General features: G+C 43.7%; 1 protein-coding gene across 2 annotated transcripts in view; it reads left to right on the top strand.

Annotated features, from left to right (window-relative positions):
• glb1l2 (galactosidase beta 1 like 2) overlaps window positions 1-24773 on the top strand; it is a 67298-nt gene that overhangs the window by 6964 nt on the left and 35561 nt on the right. The window contains exons 2-4 of one of the 2 annotated variants that reach the window (XM_052039661.1): window positions 5092-5151; window positions 22791-22988; window positions 23278-23346. In XM_052039661.1, coding sequence (XP_051895621.1) covers window positions 5092-5151; window positions 22791-22988; window positions 23278-23346 — 327 coding nt within the window. The remainder of the gene's footprint in view (window positions 1-5091; window positions 5152-22790; window positions 22989-23277; window positions 23347-24773) is intronic. The other variant, XM_052039662.1, reaches the window with a different exon arrangement.

The following is a 24773-nucleotide window of genomic DNA, read 5'->3' on the forward strand; positions in this document are numbered from 1 at the left end:
TTTTTTTCATGTCCTCTTGCATTTTACTGATATTCTGAAGGTTTCTTGCTGAAAAAGCCATTAAGCCAGCCAAACTAGTTATTATGGCCAATCTTACTTCTCAGTTGTTGATTTGAGGTTCTGCAGGTTACAACACTTAAGAAGCTTATCTTAAAGTACTTTTTCCTCTGTGAGTGGTTTCTGAAATGATTTTGTTAGGAAGAACAAAAAGAGACAATACAATGGGTACAGCTCTAAATGGAATGCAAGTACAAAGGAAGGGTAGAGCAGTTTCTGTGCATTGGGCAGGATAAGAAAGTGATGTACAAATAAAACCTGCTGGATTGTAATCATTATAAATAGAGTTAAAGGGTACAAGAGCAAGGAATAGGTGAACCTTATTATAAAACACAGATTGAGTTACAAATGGAGTTTAGTGCCCTGTTTTGGGTAACACACTTTGGAAAGATGTGAAGACCCTAAAGAGGGTGCAGAAGAGATTTATAAAATTTATTCCACTGGTGAGGACTTTAGATTCCTAATCTGGATTGACTGGAGAAACTGTGCTCATTCCTATCGGAACAGAAAGGGTTGTGTTAGAGACATTTAAAATCTTGAAGGGTATTGACAGATTAGATAGAAGGAAAAAACTCCTCCAATTGGCAGAAAGCCCAACAACTAGGGAGTATGAATTGAAGCTGATTGCCAAAAGAACTGCAGATAGCATAGGGAAAAACCTTTTATGCAGTGACCCAAGTATCGTTTGGAATGAACTGCTGGGGAGGCAGATTTAGTTGTAGTGTTGAGAAGGGAATGGGATAAGTATTTAAAAAGAGAGAATTTTGCAGGGCTATGGGAAAGGGCGTGGAGTCGGCCCAGCCAAACTGCTTTTGTGGAGAGTTGGTATGAACTCTGCGTTGAAAGGCTCCCTTCTGTCTGTAACCGTTGACTCTGCCTGCACATTTCACAGGCAGCAAGATTCACTTCTGTTTGGGTGAGGATAGACAATACCCCAACTTCTCCCAGAAGTTACATTACATGTGTGACATTGAATTCTGTTTAAACTGACCGAGTGAGATCTTGGCTTCTTTTGTTTGAAAGAATGAAACATGAGCCTGGTTATTATGAAGATGTATCAATCTCCAACCCTGGCAATGTCCTCAATCACATCTACCATTTGAAAAGCAAGGCAATTTCCCAAGTTCTGTAGTAAAATGCTGAATTTCCTGCAACTGAAGATCTTGAATTTGCAATGGTAATTATCAATGACTTAATCGTTGGTTCATATTGAACTGTTAAACATTAATGGAATACAAATCTTCTTGAGCAGTGTAAAAGGAAAACAAGTTTTTGAGAGGGAGAGACCACCAATTGTGGTTGGAGGGGTGAATGAGGGAATTGATGGAAAGGTTGGGGGGGGTGAGGTGAAGAAGGATGGGGATTGAAATGAATAGGGGTGGAGGTATAGGAACACAGTAGTAGGTGCTGAGAGAGGGAATTGCATGTATTATCTGCTTTCCCTGCTGTGACCAATAGCAATAATCTGTAATATCTGAACTAGCAAAGACCTTTGATGCACCTGTAACTATTTGCCAATGAGGGTATATTTTCATTACCTTTGTCACCAACTTCTACCTTGCCCTCAAATTCACCTGAACTATCTCTAACACATCTCTTCCTTTCCTGGATCTCTCTGTCTCCATCTCAGGAGATAGACTTGCCACAGACAACTTCTATAATTCCACTGACTCCCACAGCCATCTAGACTATCCCGATTCCCACCCTGCCTCCTGTAAGGATGCTATCCCCTTTTTCTTAATTTCTCCATCTCTGCCGCATTTTTCTCAACATGAGGCTTTCTGCTCTACGACTTCTGAAATGACCTCCTTCCCGCAATGTGGTTTACCCTCTGCCATTGTTGATGAGCTTTTGCACACATTTCCTCGATTTTCCACACATCTGATTTCACGCCCCTGTCTCCAGACAGAGCAGTGATAGAGTTCCCTTGGTCCTTGCCCTTCACCCCCAAACCCCTGCATCCAACATATCATATTTCACCATTTCCACCAGCCCCAACATGATCCCACCACAAGTTGCATCTTCCCCTCCCCTCACCCTTTCTGCTTTCTGCAGGGACCACTCTCTTTTCTTCTCCCTGATATACTCATCCTTCCCCACCTACCTCTCTTTGTCCCTTGGCACTTTCCCTTGCACCACATGAGATGTAACACCTGTCCCTTTACCTCAGTCACCACCATCTAGGGAGCTAAAAAGCCCTTCCAGGTAAAGCCGAGATTCACCTGCACCTCTTCCAACCTGGGCTACTGCATTCAGTGCTCGCGATGTAGCCTCCACTACATTGTAGACACCAAGTGTAGATTGGGCGACTGTTTTGCAGAGCACTTGCACTCTGTCTGCAACGGCCACTTCAAGCTTCTGGTTGCATGTTATTTTAATTCTCCTGCACCAACCTGTCTGTCCTCGGCCTTCACTGTGATTATGCTGAGGCTAAACACAAATTGGAAGGACAACTTCTCATCTTCTACTTGGGTAACTTACCACACAATGGTATGAACATTGAATTTTCCAATTTGTAGCAACCCACGTGCAAAGAGTTCTCTTCCCACACACACTCACCTCTCTGCCTAGGTCTCTTTTCTCTTTGTTCACTGTTGGCAAGCCATTCCCCACTTGGTTCAATCTGCCAATCATTTCCTCCTCCCCATCTGGTTCTACCTATCACCTACCAGCCTCTATCCCACCCCTCCCTCGTGTGTGTGTAAAATATAGTATGTATATATGTTCTTTTCCCTCTCAGTCCTCATGCAGGATCTTGTTGACTTGCACCTTTTGCCTCCACAGATGCCACCTGACTGGCTGGCTTAATAAAAAATATAGGAGCAGGAGTAGACCATCTGGCCCATTGAGCCTGCTCCGCCATTCACTAAGATCATGGCTGATCTGTCTGTGGACTGAGATCCACCTACCTGCCTTTTCCCCCATAAACCTTAATTCCCATATTATGCAAAAATCTATTTAACTGTGTCTTAAATATATTTAATGAGGTAGCCTCTACTGCTTCCCTGGGCAGAGAATTCCACAGATTCGCTACTCTCTGGGAAAAGCAGTTTCTCCTTACTTCTGCCCTAAATATACTCCCCTGAATCTTGAGGCTATGTCCCCTAGTTTTAGTCTCACCTACCAACAGAATCGACCTTCTTGCCTCTTTCTTATCTATCCCTTTCATAATTTTATTTGTTTCTGTGAGATCCCCTCTCATTCTTCTGAATTCCAGCAAGTATAGTCCCAGGAGAACATTGTGGCAGAGAGCTATTAGTAGAACAGAAGCACAGATCATTTGCTTCTTCTTTCAGAATACATGAACTGGAGTATAGATCCTCCCTAGGTTACAAACGTCTGACTAGTGTACAACCCGTAAACTTGAGTGAGCATTTGGGAGACTGGTGGGAACGATTTGCCAGCTGCTGTGGAGCTGCAAGAATCTTCTGCCATGTGAGAACTTGGCTCATGACAATATCCTGGTTTCTTGCAGAGAAATCTGAATGGTGGAGTTAAGTGCCTACATGTTGCCCATGGTTGGCAGGGTTTTTAAATACATTGTTAGGTATGTTGAAAACAAAAATCTTAAGACAAACCCACCAGGATGTCTGTGGATAGATTTTAATTGTAAACAGTTGTAAAGATGATGGTGAACAGTTAGCTGTGAAACATTCTTGGTCAAATGTGCATCCTGTTTTGGACACAATATATGTTCTAAAGTGTATGATGTTTGAAGTGTGTGACTGCAGTGGACCTATCTTGTTTTATCATTTTTTTTTCTTCACTTTGTTTTATGCAAATGTATATTCTGAGCCACAATTTAGTTTTCATCTAGTACCTTGGTTGGTTTCTCTGTGCCCAGAAACAAGTTACCTTTGTTTAGACAACTAAAATAAGGTATAACTTTAAAATAGCACATAGAACCATAGAAGACTACAGCACAGAAAACAGGCCATTCAGCCCTTCCAGTCTGTACCAAAACTTTTATTCCGCTAGTCCCATTGACCTGCACCCAGTCCATAACCTTCCAGACCTCTCCCGTCCATGTATCTATCCAATTTATTCTTAAGACTTGAGTGAGCCCGCATTTACTATGTCAGATGGCAGCCTGTTCCATACTCCCACCACTCTTTGAATGAAGCAGTTCCCCCTAATGTTCCCCCTAAACCTTTCCCCTTTCACCCTAAAGCCATGTCCTCTTGTACTTATCTCTCCTAATCTAGGTGGAAAGAGCCTACTCACGTTTACTCTGTCTATACCCCTCATAATTTTGTAAACCTCTATCAAATCTCCCTACATTCTTCTACGCTCCAAGGAATACAGTCCTAACCTGTTCAATCTTTCCCTGTAACTCAACTCCTGAAGACCTGGCAACGTCCTAGTAAATCTTCTCTGCACTCTTTCAATCTTACTGATATCCTTCCAATAGTTAGGTGACCAGAACTGCACACAATATTCCAAATTTGGCCTCACCAATGTCTTTTACAACCACACCATAACATCCCAACTCCTATACTCAATACTTTGATTTATGAATGCCAGGATGCCAAATACCTTCTTTACAACCCTGTCTACCTGCGACTTTCAGGGAATTATGTATCTGAACTCCCAGATCCCTTTGTTCCTTTGCACTCCTCAGTGCCCTACCATTTACTGTGTATGTCCTACCTTGATTTGTCCTTCCAAAATGCAACACCTCACACTTGTCTGCATTAAATTCCATCTGACATTTTCTGGCCCATTTTTTTCCAGTTGGTCCAGGTTCCTCTGCAAGCTTCAAAAGCCTTCCTCGCTGTCCACAATGCCTCCAATCTTAGTGTCATCAGCAAACTTGCTGATCCAATTTACCACATTATCATCTATATCATTGATATAGACAACAAACAACAATGGTCCCAGCACAGATCTTGAGGCACACCACTAGTCACAGGCCTCCTTTCTGTGAAACAATCATCCACTACCACTCTCTGTCATCTCCCACACAGCCAGTAGTATTGAAGGTGGAGCTGTAATCATAAATAGGAGTCTGATGTAGGTTTCTTTGTTCTCTAGATGCTCCAGAATTGATTGTAGAGCCAGGGAGATGGCATCTGCCGTGGACCTGTTTCAACGGTAGGTGAATTGCAGTGCATCAGTGTTGTCTGGGCTGGAGTTGATGTGTATATTCTCCCTCGTGGTTAATCTTTATTAAGATACCTTTTTTTAAAAAGAAATGTTCCATTCCCAGTGAAATGTTTATTTTCTCATTGTGGTGCTCATTTTCAGGGTGGGTTTTTGTGACCTGCATGATTTTTGCAGGGTGGAAAATTGTACTCCCCACCTCAAATGACTTTAGAAATCTAAAGCCTCAATAAAATATTTGCATAGTCTGGCAGCAGCTACTGCGGTTTATCATCTCATTCTGGTTTCAAACAGTCTGCTGGTGATGCCTGTTTTAGCAAGCATGGTAGTGTAGTGGTTAGTGTAACGCTTTACAGCGCCAGTGACCCAGGTTCAATTCTGGCCACTGTCTGTAAGGAGTTTATACATTCTCCCCATGTCTGTGTGGGTTTCCTCTGGGTGCTCCAGTTTCCTCCCATATTCCAAAGACATATGGGTCAGGAAGTTGTGGGCATGCTATATTGGTTCCGGAAGCGTGGCGACACTTGAGGGCTGCCTCCAGAACACTACACAAAAGATGCATTTCACTGTGTGTTTCGATGTACATGTAACTAATAAAGATATCTTATCTTATCTTTAAATCACCCAGTGTAGGCGTTGCCCTGAGTTCTGGTCCTACCTACAGTTATTATCAGGTTCTAGATTTGCCCCTGTCAAATTCGGTCAGAGAGAAGACTCAAAAGACCACTGTTCTCGTTCAATCTCTTTATTACTTGATCCGAGGAGAGAGCACCAAGCCAGGCACCTACGTCCTGGACCGGGTGGTCTCTGAGATACATTGATCTACATACATTCTTGTACTTTTTCAGAGGTGCAAACAATTACCATACAAGGAATGATCATGCATTAGTCAGGCAGCATGGCACTTATTTTCTACATCGTGATTGGTTACAGACAAAGGAATTTACTTAAAAAAGTTACTAAAGCTATAGTTCCTTAATCTTTTCAGACCATCTTGTTCCACCAGTTATCTTTGTATACATAAGGTTTCTCATGGTGGGCTCAGGGTCAGTTTAGTGGAGCAAAAGTCAATTGTGCAGACTTGCTGAGACAAACTGACTGTACTTGGTATTATCATACCTCAAGGCTGAAGAAAACTAGCTGAAGCAAGCAAAATCTCTGAAGCAAGGCACTGCAAAGCGAAGCACAGCTATTTCAAGCAGTCTATTACAGCCATAGTGATGTACCCTTTAATTCATGTCTCAGGGCTCACAATCCTTTACTCTCCTAACCTTTCCTTATACACATTCTCATTCCCTCCTTTTATCATAGCATGATAATATTCCTCTGGTGGTGGTGGTCTCAAAAGTTCCTCGTGATACTGGCCTCGGGGTGAACATGCGACCAGCACCTTTTGCACGGGTATTAATCCCTCAACCGAGTTCATCATCTGGTGCAGAATACACTTTAATATGGCTAGGCCAACAAATACACCCACGATGATTATTAAAGCATAAATTGCCAGGTTAGCTAACCAACTGCTCCATCCTGATAACCCCCAGCTTTCCCACTCCCATCCAGGTTCCTTCCTCCACCTATTCCCTGCTTCCTTAATGTTGGAGATGTGCTTTTGAATGTGCTGGGACAGGTCAGTGATATTGGAAGAAACATCAGGTATAAATGTGCAGCATTCCTTCCTTATCATGGCGCAAGTGCCCCCCTTCTCTACCAGGATAAAGTCCAACGTCATCCTATTCTGCAATACTATCAGACGGATGGCTATCATCTTGGTTGTTATGCTGTTCACCTGCGATTGAGTGTCCCCTAAAGCGTCAGCCGTATTGTTAGCAAGCTCTTCCAGAGCCGCTGCTAATTTCTGAATCTCCACCCCTGCTCTGGCAGTACCGTATGGTGGGAACAGAGTCCAGAAAAATCGATCCATTTCTGTCACCTTTTGTCGTTGCTGCATTAACCAGTCTGGGTGTTCCCGGGGTGGTTCAAAATATGCAAATGAGGGGCAAGATAAGCAAGGTAACAGCACCCACTCCACCCTTTACGTGAGGCGGGTGTATACATGAAACCCAAGTCCTCCTCTCTGGGATTTGGTCTTTCCCCAGATAACCAGGCTTAGTTCCCGCACACCCAGTGGGTACAGTTCACGGGGCACAATCCTCCCGCGCTTGTTCGGGTCCCCAACTGATAGGGGGCACTTTTATTATAGTTACAGTAACAGGTGGCATCCACTGGGGAAGCAGGAGGGGTAACAACTAGCCCAGGTCCCAACAGGGTATAATTAAGTGGAAGAGGCCTAAGGTGCCAACCTTTATAACAGCAGGGATAACAGGCATTTCAGTCTAGGGACAGATAACCCCCTGGTTCACAATTTTCTTCCTCTAGAGTTCCATCCCTCGCCATAAATTGGATGGATCTGGTCTCGTTCTGAGTAAGGGGTATTATTGAAAGGGGAACCCCTGACTCCCCATGGTGAGGGATCACTGCACATGGCCAGCATCCTGTCTTGTTTTCTTGCCTAGCATAAACATGGCATAGTGACAAAAAGGAGTTATAATTTCCTGCCACTGATTCTACTGCCCGTATATATCCTAGCACTATAATAGTTCCAACTCCCAATCCTCCCATTCTTATCTTTATCTTCCTCCTTATTTTATCCCTCCTTTTATCCTGCCTCTGCTCCCTCTACTCCTGACTCCTCTTCCTGAGACGAGAATATAGTTATTAGGGATTTTTCACTGGATTTGAAGTCGAATATTCCATCCACCTCTTGCAATCACTCAGATGTATCCACTTTTTGTTCCCCTTCACTTTGACGGCTGATGGTGTCTGTAACAGCACCTGGAACGGCCCCTTCCAACGAGGTCCTAGCTTCGGTCTTTCCCAGTCACGGATTAGGACCCAGTCGCCTGGTCCAGGATCAGGCCAATCTCCCTTCGTATCTTTCCGATAAGCCTCTTTCACCTGTGAATGGAGGGACCTAAGAGAAAGGATCAAATGCTCACAATAGTCCTGTAATTCCTGTCCCATCATCTGTAAATCCATAATAGGGGGATGGGGGTTGTCACCGTCCCAGGGGGTTCGGGCAGGTCGTCCGTATACTATCTCGGCTGCAGTCAGTCCGGTATTACTCTGGGGAGTGACTCACTGGTATAATGCCAGTGGGAGTACCTTTAACCAATTCTGTCCTGTCTCTGAAGTCCATTTGGTCAGCTTGTCCTTTAAAATTCCATTGGCTCTTTCTACGGCACCCGCTGCAGTAGGGTGATGAGAGCAATGTAATTGTTGATCAATGCCTAGGGCCGTGCACAGCTTTTTATTAATTTTTCCAATAAAATGAGGTCCATTGTCCAACAATAGTTGCCGTGATATCCCAAATCGGGGAATGATGTCTTTTAGTAAAATTTTCACTACCGTACTTGCTTTGTTGTTGACTGTCGGAAAGGCCTCAATCCATTTACTAAACATCAAGGATGACTAAGCAGTACTTAAAACAACGTACCCGTGTTAATTCAATAAAGTCCATTTGTGATGTCTCAGATGGTCCCCCAGGGAGGAGTTCCTTAATTGACTTGCCCGGGTTTACTTTTTGGCAAGTCACACACCTCATAGCTTTGTTTCTAGCTACCTCTTCCATATTTGGATTACACCATGTTTTAAGCAAAACCATACACATTCCCTCCTTACTGAGATGAGTATCAGTGTGGAGTTTATCAATAAGGAGGGGTAACAAAGCATCAGGTGCACATATCTGGTCTGCCGGCGTCGTCCAGATATGCGTTACAGGGTGAGGGCAGCAGTTATGTCGCTGCCACAATTGGATTTCAGAAGCACGGGCGTCCCCCTGAAGTTTCAAAATGTTGGAGATGTCTGGACTTCAAGGAGTATCATGCAGTAATAAGGTGCGTGTTTCTGTGCTAACCTCCCACCCATGTCCTGCTGCTGCAGCCTTTGCCACTGCATCAGCTTTGGCATTACCTTTGGAAATGGGAGTGTCATCATCCCTATGTGCGGCACACTTAATTACAGCCAACGCAGAGGGCAACTGAATTGCCTGCAGTAAATTCCCTATATAAGGTGCGTTGGAGATGGGTTGGCCTGTGGAGGTGAGAAAGTCCCTTTGTGCCCACAGAGCCCTGAAGTCGTGGGCCACCCCAAAAGCATAATTTGAATCGGTGTAAATATTTGTTCGTTCTCCCGCAGCGAGGATGCATGCTTGGGTAAGGGCGAAAAGTTCAGCTTTCTGAGCGGAAACAGCAGGTATCAGTTTCCTTGCTTCTAGGACCTCTGAAGTAGTAGTGATGGCATAACCAGCCTGCTTTTCCCCTATGTCTGAAACGGATGAGGAGCCGTCCACAAAAAGGGCTTTGTCAGGGAGGGGTAGCTCCTGATCAGTCAGGTCCTGTCTGGGGAAGTTAAGAAATAATTCACTTCGGGACAGGAGTGAGGGGCTTCAGGCAACTCGTCTGGTGGGCTGGTGACAAACATTGCCGGGTTAACTGTGGAGCAAAAAGCAGAAGTCAAAAGGGGGTTCTGAAGAAGAGCAACCTCATAGTGGCTAAGTCTAGCCTGTGTGAGGTGCTGTGTACAGTTAGTAGTCAAGAGGGAGGCAATCATATGGGAAGTATAAACAGTAACGGGCTGTTGTAGGGTAATATTGGCAGCGGCTGTGACCATAGTGTAGACCGCCGGGATGGCTTGCGTACGGGGGGGGGTGGTGGCAGTAACCCTGTGCTACCGCATCAAGGTAGGTGGAAAAATAGGCAACTGGATGGCATTTATCACCGTGCAACCGTTTAAGCACAGCTGTGGCACAGTCTTCTATAATGGCAACGTACAGCTGGAAAGGGTGATCATAAAGGGGCCTCCCCAAAGTGGGAGCAGAAGAGAGCTGTTGTTTCAGTTCTTGAAAAGCTTGGAGCTGTTCAGATGTTAAACTGAATGTGGCCGGAGCCTTTGGAGAAGCTAGGGGACTTAGCAGATGGGTATAACATGCTGCGTTAGGGATCCACTGACGACAAAAACTAACCAAGCTCAGGAACTTGCGCATCCCCTTAGGAGTAGTGGGAGGGGGAGCTTACATTGTAGAGGTCGTTCTATCAGGCGTTAGCATCCTACCCTCGGCACTAATCAGGACCCCAAGGAACTTAACCTGGGACTGGCCCCGTTTGACCTTGGTTAGCGGGACAACATAGCCGTGTGAGTGGAGAGAATTCAATAAGTAATTAGTATTGGTAAAATTGCTGTCCTGGGTGCCACTGGCCAGTAGCAGATCATCTATGTACTGTATGAGAGCGGACTTCCCTGGAAAATGAATATCGCGCATTTGGTCGCAGAGGGTCTGTGAAAACATAGTGGGTGAGTGGATGAATCCCTGGGGCAGGTGGGTCCAGGTATACTGTCTATCCTCAAAGGTGAAGGCAAAAAGGTACTGCGAGTTCTCATGCAAAGGAATTGAAAAGAAGGCATGTTGTAAATCAATAATAGTGAACCATTTGGCCGATGCTGGAATTAAACTGAGAATCGTTGCAGGGTTAGGCACCACAGCATGAAGTGAGGCCGCAATGGTGTTAATAGCCTGTAGATCCTGAACAAGGTGCCACTCAGGGCGTCCCGGCGTCAGGACTGCTAAGATTGGAGTATTGCAAGGAGACTGACGGGACTAAAACACCTCGTTGGAGGAGCGATGCAATAAGGGGGCGTAACCCCTGTACTGCCTCGGTCTTCAGAGGATATCGTTTAACTTGGGGAAGCTGTATATCGAGTCTTAAAAGGATTTCTACAGGTGCTGTTTTCTTGTCTGGGGCTCCATTCATAATCATGTACATCTCTTGGGGTTTCCTTCCAGGGAGAATACATTTCAACAGTCTCTCCCTGTCCTTCTTGTCCTGCCCTGGGATTCGGTGCCCTACAGGTGGGAAGTTGTAGCCCACCAGGGGTCTTTGAGGGACCGTCATCTTTTGGGTAGGACCTATTATAAAATTGTTCTGGTCGATCCCTCCTAGAATGATCCTCATCTGTATCTGAATTCGTATCTTCGGAGTTGCTATTTCACCCGCTCCCTGGGCGATTTAAATGCATTCCCTGCCCTGTGAGTTTGCTATGGGCCTGCCTGATTTTGGGTGCCAAGGTCTAATGATGGGCTCCCATAGTCTTGAGCTTCGTACCCTGGGGAGTCGTTACTTTCCTAGCCCCTAGGTTACTTTCCAGGGGAGCTTGAAGGTTTCCTTACCACCACTAGACCTAGTGCGACAAGCGATGGGGTCCGGTTTTCCTCAGCTCCCTGTTCCTCTGATTCTGAGTAGGTGGGAAGTTGGGAGGGAAATTGGGGGTACAATGGGGGAACACCCGCGCCCCATTGGGGTAAGGGAGGGGCGGAGGCAATTACCTCTTCCATATCGGTGTCTTCCCCACTCTCAAAAAGTAGTTGAAGTCCAGACGTGTCCAAAGGCGCCATTTGTTTACCAGTTTCCCCCTTTGCTTTAATTCCTTTTTTATCATATAATTCACACAAGGCTTTAAGGACTATATATGGACGGGGTATACCCTGGTCATTTGTAATAGGAATATCCCTCCTTTTAGTGTTTATTTCCCAAGAGGTCTGTTTAGATTTCTCATTCAATTTCTCTGCCACCCCTTTCCATTTAGTAATGAGATCCTTCCAATTTTGTGAACAATTTGTTTTCCAAACCTCTGTTTCAGCGCACGTACATTTTTCTAAATCCCAAGTCCCCCCCCCAATGGCCAATTATAGTCCCCCAATTTCTTGTTCAATCGTGCACTAAGTTGACGAAAACTCTTTTCTAGATCTGGATTTTCTTTACACAGTTTTCCCAAGGGTGTTTTAACATCCCCTTTGTCTAAAGTTTGACCCATTTTGTCACTCTACTCCGGCATCCACTTCAGATCCTGACCTTCGCGTGGGGGATTTCCCCTCTTAACAACCAGTCTAAGGCAGGATGCTGTTTTGGTTACTCTTATCTCCTCCCCCTTCTCTTTTCCCCGAGCGCTCACAATCTCTTACCTTCAACTCTTTACCGGGTCTTATCGGGGCCCAATTTTCCCCCATTCGTTCTCCTTGTCTCACTAATCGTCAGCCGGTGAGGCCTGGTTACCCCGCTCTGCGCCTAATCGAATCGTTCAAACCTTTGTCAGCAGGCAGGGCCTGGTTACCCCGCTCTGCGCCTAGTCAGATTAACAATACTTAAATAAATAGGTCTTACTGACCGATTTCCCCTTCTCCGGTTCGAGGAGTTCTTAGGTCACTCCAGTCGGGGATCGAAGGGGGAGAGCTACAGAATCGCGGCTGAGAGGAGACCAGGGTCAAATCGCCCTGTGGGCCCGTCTCGTCTCCAATCGTGAGCTTCTGCTTCTTCCACTTACACTGATTCACCGCTGGGTGCCGTTTGGACTCCTGGCTGGCTCGCCAAAATTGTTGAATTCGGTCGGAGAGAAGACTCAAGACCACTGTTCTTGTTCAATCTCTTTATTACTTGATCCGAGGAGAGAGCACCAAGCCAGGCACCTACGTCCCGGACCGGGTGGTCTCTGAGATACATTATTTGCACCTCTGGAAAAAGTACAAGAATGTATGTAGATCAATTACCATACAAGGAATGATCATGCATTAGTCAGGCAGCATGGCACTTATTTTCTACATCGTGATTGGTTACAGACAAAGGAATTTACTTAAAAAAAAGTTACTAAAGCTATAGTTCCTTAATCTTTTCAGACCATCTTGTTCCACCAGTTATCTTTGTATACATAAGGTTTCTCATGGTGGGCTCAGGGTCAGTTTAGTGGAGCAAAAGTCAATTGTGCAGACTTGCTGAGACAAACTGACTGTACTTGGTATTATCATACCTCAAGGCTGAAGAAAACTAGCTGAAGCAAGCAATATCTCTGAAGCAAGGCACTGCAAAGCGAAGCACAGCTATTTCAAGCAGACTATTACAGCCATAGTGATGTACCCTTTAATTCATGTCTCAGGGCTCACAATCTTTTACTCTCCTAACCTTTCCTTATACACATTCTCACCCCAAGTTCTCACACTGTCTGTTGTCCAACACTGGGCACTGGCTTTGCATCACATGCCAGTACTGCCTGTGAGTTTGGCACAGTTGTCTCCAGCGACTGCAACTGTATTTGTTTTCACAATTCCAGCTGTTATTCAAATGGTGTAGTAACTGACTCTGACTAGCAATCCTGAGAATAATGAATGATACTTATGTTGTTTGCTAATATCATCTAAAGCACCTCACAAAAACTGCTGGAGGAACTCAGGGATCAGGCAGCATCTATGGAGGAAAATGAACAGTCAATGTTTCGGGCCGAGACCCTTCATCAGGCCTGCTCCCATGTTAGGAACTGGATGTGATATAAGGCTCTGACATTCTGGGAGAGGCATCTGGATAAGAATGAACATCCTTAATCCTCTGCATGTAGAATTTGATGCGATTCTTCCTGCTGTTTTTATGATGGGGAAACATGCTTATGAAGGAGAATATCTCCTGGAATAGTTACAGCAGAGGAGGAGGTCCTTTACCCCACTGAGTCCCCGTCAGCTCATCCTAGAGCAATGTGGTAGGTCCTTCCCCTCCCACCTCCTGTTTTCCGGCTGGACATTCAAATTTATCAGTCCTGATGAAGGGTCTCAGCCTGAAACATTGACTGTTAGTTTCCCTTCGTAGATGCTGCCCGACCTGCTGAGTTCCTCCAGCACTTTGTGTTTGTTGATTCAAATTACTTAATATTTAAGTGTCATTAAAAGACTTGAATTTAGATAGTGCACTTGCCAAAGGCTCAGAACTTCCCAAACTAAGTATTTTTAAATGATTGCTTTTGAAACGCAGTGGAACAAAAGCAATTGGATGTGCAGCAAACTTCAATATTGTGACAATGACCAGGTAATCTGCTTGATTCAGATTAGTTTATTGTCATATACACCAGAGTGCAATGAAATCCCTTGCTTGCAGGAAGCTTCCTGAGCAAACAGTAGACTTGGTAATAAGAAATACAGCAAAAAATACGACAAGTGCAAAACAACAAAATGGTGGAAAGTACAACAGGAAGGTGCAAAGATAGTGGTGTAACATGAGGTAACATTTCTTTTTGGACTACTTCAGATGAGGAAAGAATTGGAAGACTGGAAGTTGAGTTGGGCCAGGGTGTGGAATCTGCTTTGTGTGGACCTGAATGATGAAAGTTAAGTAGGAGTCCTAGTCCAGTTCTGCACTTGAAGACCAGGCTGCTCTGGGAGTGTCCAACACTTATTGCTTCAGGGACAAGTTGTCCAAGTTCCACTATAGTATTTCAAAAGGAGTGTTGCATGGTGAATGATGTCATCCTGTGCACCCCTGACAAAGTTAATCATTTAGGGGAATATGCCCATTATGCCAATGCCGTCTGGCATCATCTCATAAAGTGGAAAATAACAAACTGCCATTCTCTGTGTGTGTAGCTTGCCATTTGTTGTGATTTATTCATAAATGAATTAATGTAGAGGGAGAACAACATATTAGCTCAAAATTAAATAGCAGGACTTCTTGGGGGAGAAAAAGAGCTAGACTTACACCACACAAAGGTTAAATGTGCCTTTTCTCTAGAAAATTGTTTCTCATGATCTAATCATGTCAATATAATCTTCAAACCTTAGTTTTCTATAGACTGTTCCAATAACCTGGAGTTTAAGGGCTTTATCAATCACTCATGATCTGAGGTACCTTTTGTGCAGGGGTGATTTTTTTCTCTCCAGTTGCAGCAGCCAGAGCAGCAGAGGGGAGGAGCTAGCAACTTTTTTTTTTAAGTTGTGTGATTGGCTAAGTGTGTGGCGACTCAGCCAACAAGAAGGTAGGGTAAAGTGGAGTGGCCATAGTGAGAGTGGGCCAGTGTAGGAGTGGGACTCTGAGGCTTTGGTGAGGAGACGCAGGTGAGTAGCAGATACGGTTTTTTTTATTGTAGTTGGATAAAAAGACATCAAATTATAACTAATTAAATAAAGTAGGGATGCAGGATCAGGTGATGTGTTGTAGCTGCATGATGTGGGAGCTGGTGGACCCCATTGTGGTTCCTAGTGACCACATCAGCTGCAAGTGTTGGTTGCTTGAGGGCTCAAAGTTGATGACCCGGAATCTGAGCTTCAAACACTGTGAAGCATCCGGGAGGGGGAGAGTTACCTGGGCACTGTGTTTCAGAGGCAGTCACGCCCATTAGATTAACTACTTCAAATGCGGACTGTGAGTGAGGCAGTAGGGGGATCCAAGAGGTAGTGCTGGAGGAGCCTCAGCCTTTGAGCTTGTCTAACAGGTCTGAGGTTCCTGCTCCGTGTGTGGATGAGAGTGGGAACTGTAGGAAGGATGAGCAACCGAACCATGGCACTGTGGTTCAGGGGATAGTATAGTCAGGGGAATAGACGCAGTTCTCTGTGGAGAGAGCCAAAGGCTGCATTGCCTGCCTGATGCCCAGGTTTGGGACATCTCATCTGACCTGCAGAGGAATTTGGAATGGGAGGGGCAAGGTCCAGTTGTCGTGGTCCATGTGGGTACCAACGACGTAGGAAGAACAATGAAGGAGATTCTGCTGAGGGAATTTGAGCAGCTAGGGACTAAATTAAAAAGCAGAACCAGAAGGGTAATGATCTCTGAATTACTACCTGAGCCTCATGCAAATTGGCACAGGGTAAGTAAGATCAGAGAGTTAAATGCGTGGCTCAAAGATTGGTTTGGGAGAAGTGGGTTTGAATTTGTGGGACATTGGCACGAGTATTGGGGAAGGAGGGAGCTGTTCTGATGGGACAGGCTCCACCTACACCATGCTGGGACCAGGGTCCTGGTGAATCGCATAATTGGGGCTGTGGATAGGGCTTTCAACTAAATAGTGTGGGGGTTCAACAGATTGGAAAAGGATGGATAAAGTAAAAAGGAAGGAGAATGCAGGAGAGGTTACTGAAGTCTCCAGAATAAAGAATAAGACAAAGTTTAGAAAGGGATAAGAATCTGGCTTCAGGCAACATGGAGACAAATTTGAGAAGAAGGGTGGTGAATACAGGACTGAAGGTGTTGTATTTGAACGCTTGCAGTATATGAAATAAGGTAGATTAGCTCATAATGCAGTTAGAAATTGGCAGATATGATGCTGTGGGCATCACAGAGTCATGGTTGAAAGAAGATCACAGCTGGGAGCCAGACATCCAAGGATACACATCCTATCGAAAAGACAGGCAGGTGGGCAAAGGGTGTGGGGTGGCTCTGTTGGTAAAAAAAATGAAATCAAATCCTTAGCAAGAAGTGACATAGGATCAGAAGATGTAGAATTCTTTGTGGTAGAATTAAGAAACTGCAAGGGTAAAAAGACCCTGATAGGATTTATATACGGTGGTCATGGGGGATTTCAATATGCTGGTAGATTGGGAAAATCAGTTTGGTACTGGATTCCAAGAGAAGGAATTTGTAGACTGCTGATGAGATGGCTCTTTCGAGCAGATTATGGTCAAGCCCACTAGGGAAAAGGCAATTCTGGATTTGGTGTTGTGCAATGAACCAGATTTGATTAGGGAGCTTAAGGTAAAGGAACCCTTAGGAGGTAGTGATCATAATATGACAGAATTCACCCTGCAGTTTGAGAGGGAGAAGCTAAAATCCGATGTAATGGTATTACATTTAAGTACAGGTAACTTCAGAGGCATGAGAGAGGAGCTGGCCAAAGTTGATTGGAAGGGGACACTGGCAGGGATGACAGTAGGGCAGCAATGGCAGGAGTTTCTGGAAGTAATTCGGAAGACACAGGATCAGTTCATCCCAAAGAAAAAGCAGCATTCTGAAGGGAGGATGAGGCAACTGTGGCTGATGAGGGAAGTCAAAGACAGCATAAAAGCAAAAGAGAGGGCATACAATATTGCAAAAATTAGTGGGAAGCTAGAGGATTGGGAAGCTTTTAAAAACCAACAGAAGTCAACTTAAAAAAAGCAATAAGGGAAGAAAAGATGAAGTATGAAGGTAAGCGAGCTAATAATATGAAAAAGGATACCTAAAGTTTTTTCAGATATGTAAAGAGTAAAAGAGAGGCAAGAGTAGACATCGGACCTCTGGAAAATGACGCTGGAGAGATAGTAATGGGGAACAAAGAAATGGCGGATGAACTGAATAAGTATTTTGCATCAGTCTTCATTGTGGAAGACACCAGCAACGTGCCAGAAATTCGAGAGAGCTGGGGGCAGAAGTGAGTGTAGTCGCTATTACTAAGGAGAAAGTGCTTGGGAAACTGAAAGGTCTGAAGGTAGATAAGTCACCTGGGCTGGATGGACTACACCCAAGGGTTCTGAAAGAGGTAGCTGAAAAGATTGTGGAGGCAATAGTAGTGATTTTTCAAGAATCACTACATTCGGGAATGGTTCCGGAGGACTGGAAAATTGCAAATGTCACTCTACTCTTTAAGAAAGGAGGGAGGCAAAAGACAGGAAATTATAGGCCAGTTAGCCTGACTTCAGTGGTTGGTAAAATGTTAGAGTCCATTTTTAAGGATGAGGTTTCAGGGTACTTGGAAGCTCATGATAAAATGGGCTGAAGTCAGCATGGTTTCCTTAAGGGGAAATCTTGCCTGACAAATCTGTTGGGAATTCTTTGACGAAGTAACAATCAGGATAGACAAAAAAAAGTCAGTGAATGTTGTTTACTTGGATCTTCAGAAGGCTTTGACAAGGTGCCGCACATGAGGCTGCTAAACAAGATAGGAGTATTATGGGAAAGGTACTAGCATGGATAGAAGATTGGCTGACTGGCCAAAGGTAAAGAGTGGGATTAAAAGGGGCCTTTTCTGGTTGGCTGCTGGTTACTAGTGGTGTTCTGCGTAGGTCGGTGTTGGGTCTGCTACTTTTCACGTTATATGCTAATGATCTAGGGTTTTGTGGCCAAGTTTGTGGATGATACAAAAATAGGTGGAGGGGCAGGTAGTGTTGAGGAAGCAAGGGGTCTGCAGAAAGACTTGGACAGGTTGGGAGAATGGGCAAAGAATTGGCAAGTGGAATACAGTGTTGGGAAGTGTAGAGTCATGCACTTTGGTAGAAGGAATAAAGGCGTAGACTATTTTCTAAACGGGGAACGAATTCAGAAATTGGAAGTGCAAAGGGACTTGGGAGTCCTAGTGCAGGATTCCCTAAAAGTTAACTTGCAGGTTGAGTCAATAGTAAAGAAGGCAAATGCAATGTTAGCATTCGTTTCAAGAGGACTAGAATATAAAAACAAGGATGTAACGATGAGGCTTTATAAGGCATTGGTCAGACCACGTTTGGAGTATTGTGAGCAGTTTTGGACCCCATATCTAAGGAAGGATGTGCTGGCATTGGAGAGGGTCCAGAGGAGGTTTATAATAATGATCCTGGGAATGAAAGGGTTAACGTATGGGTAGCGCTTGATGGTTCTGAGCCTGTACTCACTGGAGTTCAGGATGAGGGGGGATCTCATTGAAACACACTGAATATTGAAAGGTCTGGATAGAGTGGGCGTGGAGAGGATGTTTCCAGTAGTGGGAGAGTCTAGGACCAGAGGGCACAGCTTCAGAATAGAAGGACGTCCCTTCCAAACAGAGATGAGGAGGAATTTCTTTAGCCAGAGGGTGGTGAATCTGTGGAATTCATTGCCACAGACAGCTGTGTAGGTCAAGTCATCAGGTATATTTAAAGCGGAGGTTGATAGGTTCTTGATCAGTAAGGGCATCAAAGGTTAAGGGGAGAAGGTAGGAGAATGGGGTTGAGAGGGATAAAAATCAGCCATGATTGACTGGTGTAGCAGACTCGAAGGGCCGAATGGCCTATTTCTGTAGTAGCTAGTGCAGAAGGTTGTCGTAGGTTGCAACAGGATATAGACAGGATGCAGAGTGGAGAAGTGGCAGATGGAGTATGATCTGGAGAAGTGTAAAGTGATACACTTTGGAAGAACGAACTTGAAGGCAGAGTACATGGTTAATGGCAGGATTCTTAGCAGTGTGGAGGAACAGAAAGATCTTGGGGTCCAAGTACATGGATCCCTCAAAGTTGCCACGTAAGTTGATAGGGTGGTTAAGAAGGTGAATGGTGTGCTGGCCTTCTTTAACTGGGGGATTGAGTTCAAGAGTCGGGAGGTAATGTTGCAGCTCTGTCAGAGTCTGGTTAGAGCACACTTGGAATATTGTGTTCAGTTCTGGTTGCTACATTATAGGAAGGATGTGGAAGCTTTGGAGAGGGTGCAGAGGAGATTTACAAGGATGCTGCCTGGATTGGAGATCATGTCTTATGAGGAGAGGTCGAGCAAGTTAGGGCTTTTCTCTTTGGAGTGATGGAGGATGAGAGGTGAATTGATAGAGGTATACAAGATTATGAGAGGCATAAACAGAGTGGACAGCCAGCATCTTTTACCCAGGACAGTAATGGCCAATGCTAGAGGTCACCCATTTAAGGTGTGTGGAGGAGAGTTCAGGGGAGAAGTCAGAGGTAGGTTTTTTTACACACAGAGTGGTGGATGCCTGGAATGCACTGCTGGGAGTGGTGGTAGGGGCTGATACCATCGGGTCATTTAAGAGATTCTTAGATAGGCACGTGGATGAAAGAAAAATAGAGGGTTATGGGAGGTGAAGTAGAGAGGGCGATAGATTGAATATGGATAAGGTTTATATAGGTCAGCTCAACATCGTGGGCTGAAGGGCCCGTACTGTTCTATGGACTAGATGGGCCAAAGGGCCTGTTTCTGTGCTGTAGTGCTCTATGAATATTCATCTTGTGCCCAGGCCAATAATTATCCCTCAACAGTTTCTGCTAAAGGTTTGTCATCATGAAACAATGTCACTCTCACACAGATGCTGTACTTAGCCAGTCTTTTATCTTTATTTCCAGCAACAACAGTTAATTTCTTTTAGATCAGGTGAACTTAATCATTTTACCATTAGTGTCTGAATCCATTTTTAGAACGTCTTCCGCATTTTGCAATGAGCTTAAATACACAAATATTTTGAGAGTGGCAAGAATAATGGACTATTTCTTGACCATCAAAGAGTGGTAAGAGATGAGAAAAAAATTGATCTATTGTAATCAATATGCCAAGTAAAATTATGCACATTGTAAAAAAAAATCTCGATTGGGAGACTTTTTCAGTTAATGTTTTGTGAAGTTTGATGAGGGAGTGTCTGACTGAGAGTGTGTGGGTGTGTGCGGCTGTTAGGAATGAAGATGCACTTGCCTAAAATTACAATTGCTTAATGTGTTTTCAGTGAAAAAAGACCATTTCCTGCCATCTCATGTCACTGATAATTTGATCAGGGACTTTCTGATTTGTCACCTTTGTATCCTCCCATGATCTCCCTGTCAGGCTGTGTGGGATGACATTGTTTTCTGTGTGGTACTCCTTTTGGAGAACGACAGTGGAATTTGTACCATGTTCTTACAGGTTAAAGTTGAGTTTATTGTCATAAGTATGTACAGGTGCAATGAAAAACATATTTGCAACAGTATCACAGGCACATAGCATCTGATACACAACATTCACAAGAAAAACATAAATCATGCATAATTATACAAGAAAGAAAACACTATGATGCTGGAGGAACTCAGCAGGCCAGGCAGCATCTGTGGAGAAAAGCAGGCGGTCAATGTTTCGGGTCAGGACCCTTCTTCAGGACTGAAGATGGGAAAAGGGGAAGTGCAGTATATAGGAGGGAAAAGCACAGCAGTGATAGGTGGACAAAAGATGGGAGCTTTTCCCTCCTATATATTGGGCTTCCCCTTTTCCTATCTTCAACTGAAGAAGGGTCCTGACTCTAAATGTTGACTGCCTGCTTTTCTCCACAGATGCTGCCTGGCCTGCTGAGTTCCTCCAGCATCGTTGTGTTTTTCATCTAGATTCCAGCATCTGCAGTCCTTTGTTTCTCTATACAGGAAAGAACACAATTAGAACAAAAAAAAAACTCCAGTCACTGGGGAAACCTGGTCCTGCCAGCAAAGTGCTGTTCTGGGGTGCCTGTATGTAAGTAGAGAACCTTACTCACCCCTCCTACTCCCATTCCAGCACACCCATCTTCAGCCGACCCTGTCCGTCACTCTAACATTTCTAAATTCCCCAATGACCACTTCCAACCCCCAATCCAATTTATTAATTGGTAATTGCTTCATTATTGTCACATGTACCAAGATACAGTGAAAAGCTTTCGTTTGCGTGTCATCTAGACAGATCGTTCCATACACAAGTACACCAAGGTGGTACAAAAGGGAAAAGAAAAACAATGCAAAATAGAGTGACAGTTACAGAGAGTGCAGCACAGGTAGACAAATAAAATGCAAGGGCCGTGACGAGGTAGATTGAGAGGTCAAGAGTTCATATGTACTGTGAAAGGATTCTGCCCCAAATCTACCCCCTCTCCTCTCCTGTTTGCAAGCGGTTTGATTCTTGCCATTCTGCATCCCCCTTTCAAAAGAAACTACTGGTCCAGTCACTGATTATTTCTCTCTCGACCCCCACCCAGCCATCGCACAGGTTGGGGATGAGGGTGCCTGTGACCATCATTCATCTTAAACCCAGCCTCAGGTAGCACACTGTTGTACTGGAAAATGTGCAACTGAAGTTTGCTGTGGGGCCCAATAACAAACGGCAATGAGCTGCTGCTTGCCTCTAGTGTGCCCATTAGAGTTTAGGCAAATGTTCCAACTCCTGGGCTTCAGTTTCAGCTTTGACTTGTTTGTATGATCATCTGTTTTTGAAGGGTCATGGATTCAAAGAAAATGGAACACAAAAATCTAAGCTGAAAGTCAAGTGCAGTCCTAACAGAGATACCACCTTGCACACGAGGTCATAAGGCAAGGCCCTGCCCGCTCTTAAGGTGGACATAGGAAAAATCGTGGGACTATTCTGAAAATGAGAAAGCTGGATGATCCCGAAGTCCTGGTCAATAGCTTTCCCTTAATATTTTTAGTTAATATTATCTAGTTATTTTTACTTTGTTTGTGGCATCTTGCTATGTGAAATTTCCTGCTGCATTTGCTACCTTGCAACAGTGACTACACTGCAAAAGACACTTTGACTTTAAAGCATTTTGGGAGAGTCTGAAGAATGAAGCTTATCTCTAAAATGCAGGTCTTTAATTTCCTTGCCACCATCCATTGTCTAATTGAGTGAATAGATTCCCAAATAAACAGCACTCGTTTGGCAATTGTGAAAATTACAAGAACTTCTGGTCACAGAGTGATGTAACAAAGCCTATTGAGATTGTGCTAAAAAGAACAATGAATTATGAGGCTTGTTTTGAAAAGACAGAAAGCTCGGTACCCATTCAGTTTGAAGTGTTAGTGCTGAGCTATGTACAAATTTTAGTATGCTTGCAATAGTTTTTAATTCCTTTTTAGAAAGATTGTGTGTGTAGTTAAATGAATTTGTCTTTGTTTTGTTAGCAATTGGCATTCCCTTCATCCCAACTACTAGCCCAATGATTTGGTCATATGATCTGAATGCCAATAAGTCACAGAGTTGCAGACTGTAAAAGCATTTTGTCCAGTCTCAACTCATCTGTTGTCAGAGCTGTCTGGGACTTAGTCTTTCAGGCGAGCTCACCATGTGCCTTCTCTGTAACAGGTTTGCTTGGCTATGTATGTATCTTAAACTAAAATGTTTTCCATCTGATTTTAGGTTCCATTGGATGTCCCTCACTCCAAGAAGAATGCACGGCAGAAGTTTAGGACTGCAGGCCAACAAAGAATATTTTCAGTTGGAGGGAAATAAGTTTTTAATTCTGGGTGGCTCAATGCACTATTTTCGCATTCCCCGGGCATATTGGACTGACCGCATGTTGAAGATGAAAGCCTTGGGTCTGAATACTTTAACAACGTAAGTGATATTTATTGTATGCCAAGATATGTTAAGTGGATCTTTAATAAATTTCCTTCTATTATGTTCTGTTCCTAAAGTTTTTGTGCTGGAATTTCTAGAGATTGTACAAAGCTTTATGGGAGGTATTCTCCAGATGTATTAATGTTGATAGCAAATTATGAAACAGGGCTACAGTTGCTTTTACATGCTTACAAGTCTGACTTAAGAGTGAGGAGTCATTGTTCTCCGGTTCAGAGTGTGCTTTTGATGTTTTATATACTGTATTTTATCCATGTTCTTATTACAGGTATGTTCCATGGAATCTTCATGAGCCACAGAGGGGAACATTTAATTTTAAAGATGATCTTGATCTTGAGTGAGTAGATAACATTTGTTTTTCCTTGTTGATTTTTTTTTACAAACTTTTGGCAGACAGTATTGCTGGACATCAGTCACCCATTGGTGGATCCATCAGTGGCAATCTATAAAACGACTTGTTGCAAGAAATGTCAGAGCCACTTCTGTTTCTTTCCCCATACAGACTCAACACACACTTTCAGCAGTGTTCCAGGAGAAAGGATAAGCTGACTCTGTTGTTCTTTTATTGTTGTTGATTTTGTTTTAAGCCTTTTCCTATCCCAGAGCTGATGAACTCTGTCGTAGAACCCTACTTGTCAAAAATAATTTGTGTCATCAGGAAGTGGTTGAGACAGGTACGATAATATCATTTAAGAAGTACCTGGATAGGTACATGGAGGGGTGGGGCTTGGAGGGATATGGGCCGAATGCAGGAAATTGGAACTAGCTGGATGGGCAGGTGATTGGTATGGACTTGTTGGGCCAAAGGGCCTGCATCCATACTGTATGACTCTCAGGGATGAGGAGTCAAACCTGCTGTCTACTTTATTCTGTGAAGGTCTTAGAGCAACTAACCAACCATTAGGAATTCATAAACTTGGATGTTGATTTTTATTATATCCCAGTCACTGTCATAAATGGTTGTTAGTGATGTGTTCTGAAATCATGAAATAAAACCAAAAGTGCTGAAAATACTCAGCAGGCCAGGCAGTATCAGTGGAAGGAAAAACATAACGTTCTGACGAGGGAGCATTGACCTGAAAAAGTTCACACTTTTCCTATTTCCACCGATGCTTGAGTGTTTCCAGCACTTTCTGTAATTATTTCAGATTAATAGCATTTGTATTTTTTAACTTATCAATTATAGTTTTGAAATGAGGTTTGACTTAACATTGCTGAAGGTATATTGTGTAAAATCTAAATTTATCTTTACACTCTTTGTAAAGATATTTACTGTATTATTTCCAATTTGTTTGTCGTATTGTATTTGATTTATTTACCATAATGTACCTAATATGATTCTTATTTCAATGGATCAGTTTATAGTTCACCATAAAACTCTTTAAGCAGACTAGAAGCTGTGAAAGACAAGCCTTTCTTTCTTGAACTTGATTTATTTTATAACTCTAAATCTGATATCTTTTTGGTACCACTGTTTCTGATCAGATCAGTAACTAAAGGACATAGAAACTGAACACCAAGCTTATAGCATCCAGACTAAAACTTGAAGTACTTCTGTTTAGTTGTTTTTGTTAATTCTCCAATATGAAGAATGTGATTGTTTAAGGTGCTACAGTGGTTAGTGCTGCTGCCTCACAGCATTGCAGATCTGGGTTTGATCCTGACCTTGTGTGGAGATTCTCTCTATGACACGTGAGTTTCCTCCATGCCCAAAAGTCATGCTTGTTAGTAGGTAATTTGCTACTGTAAATTCCCCCTAGTGTG

Source organism: Pristis pectinata, chromosome 27 (assembly GCF_009764475.1).
Source record: "Pristis pectinata isolate sPriPec2 chromosome 27, sPriPec2.1.pri, whole genome shotgun sequence".
NCBI classification, from domain to species: Eukaryota; Metazoa; Chordata; class Chondrichthyes; order Rhinopristiformes; family Pristidae; genus Pristis; species Pristis pectinata.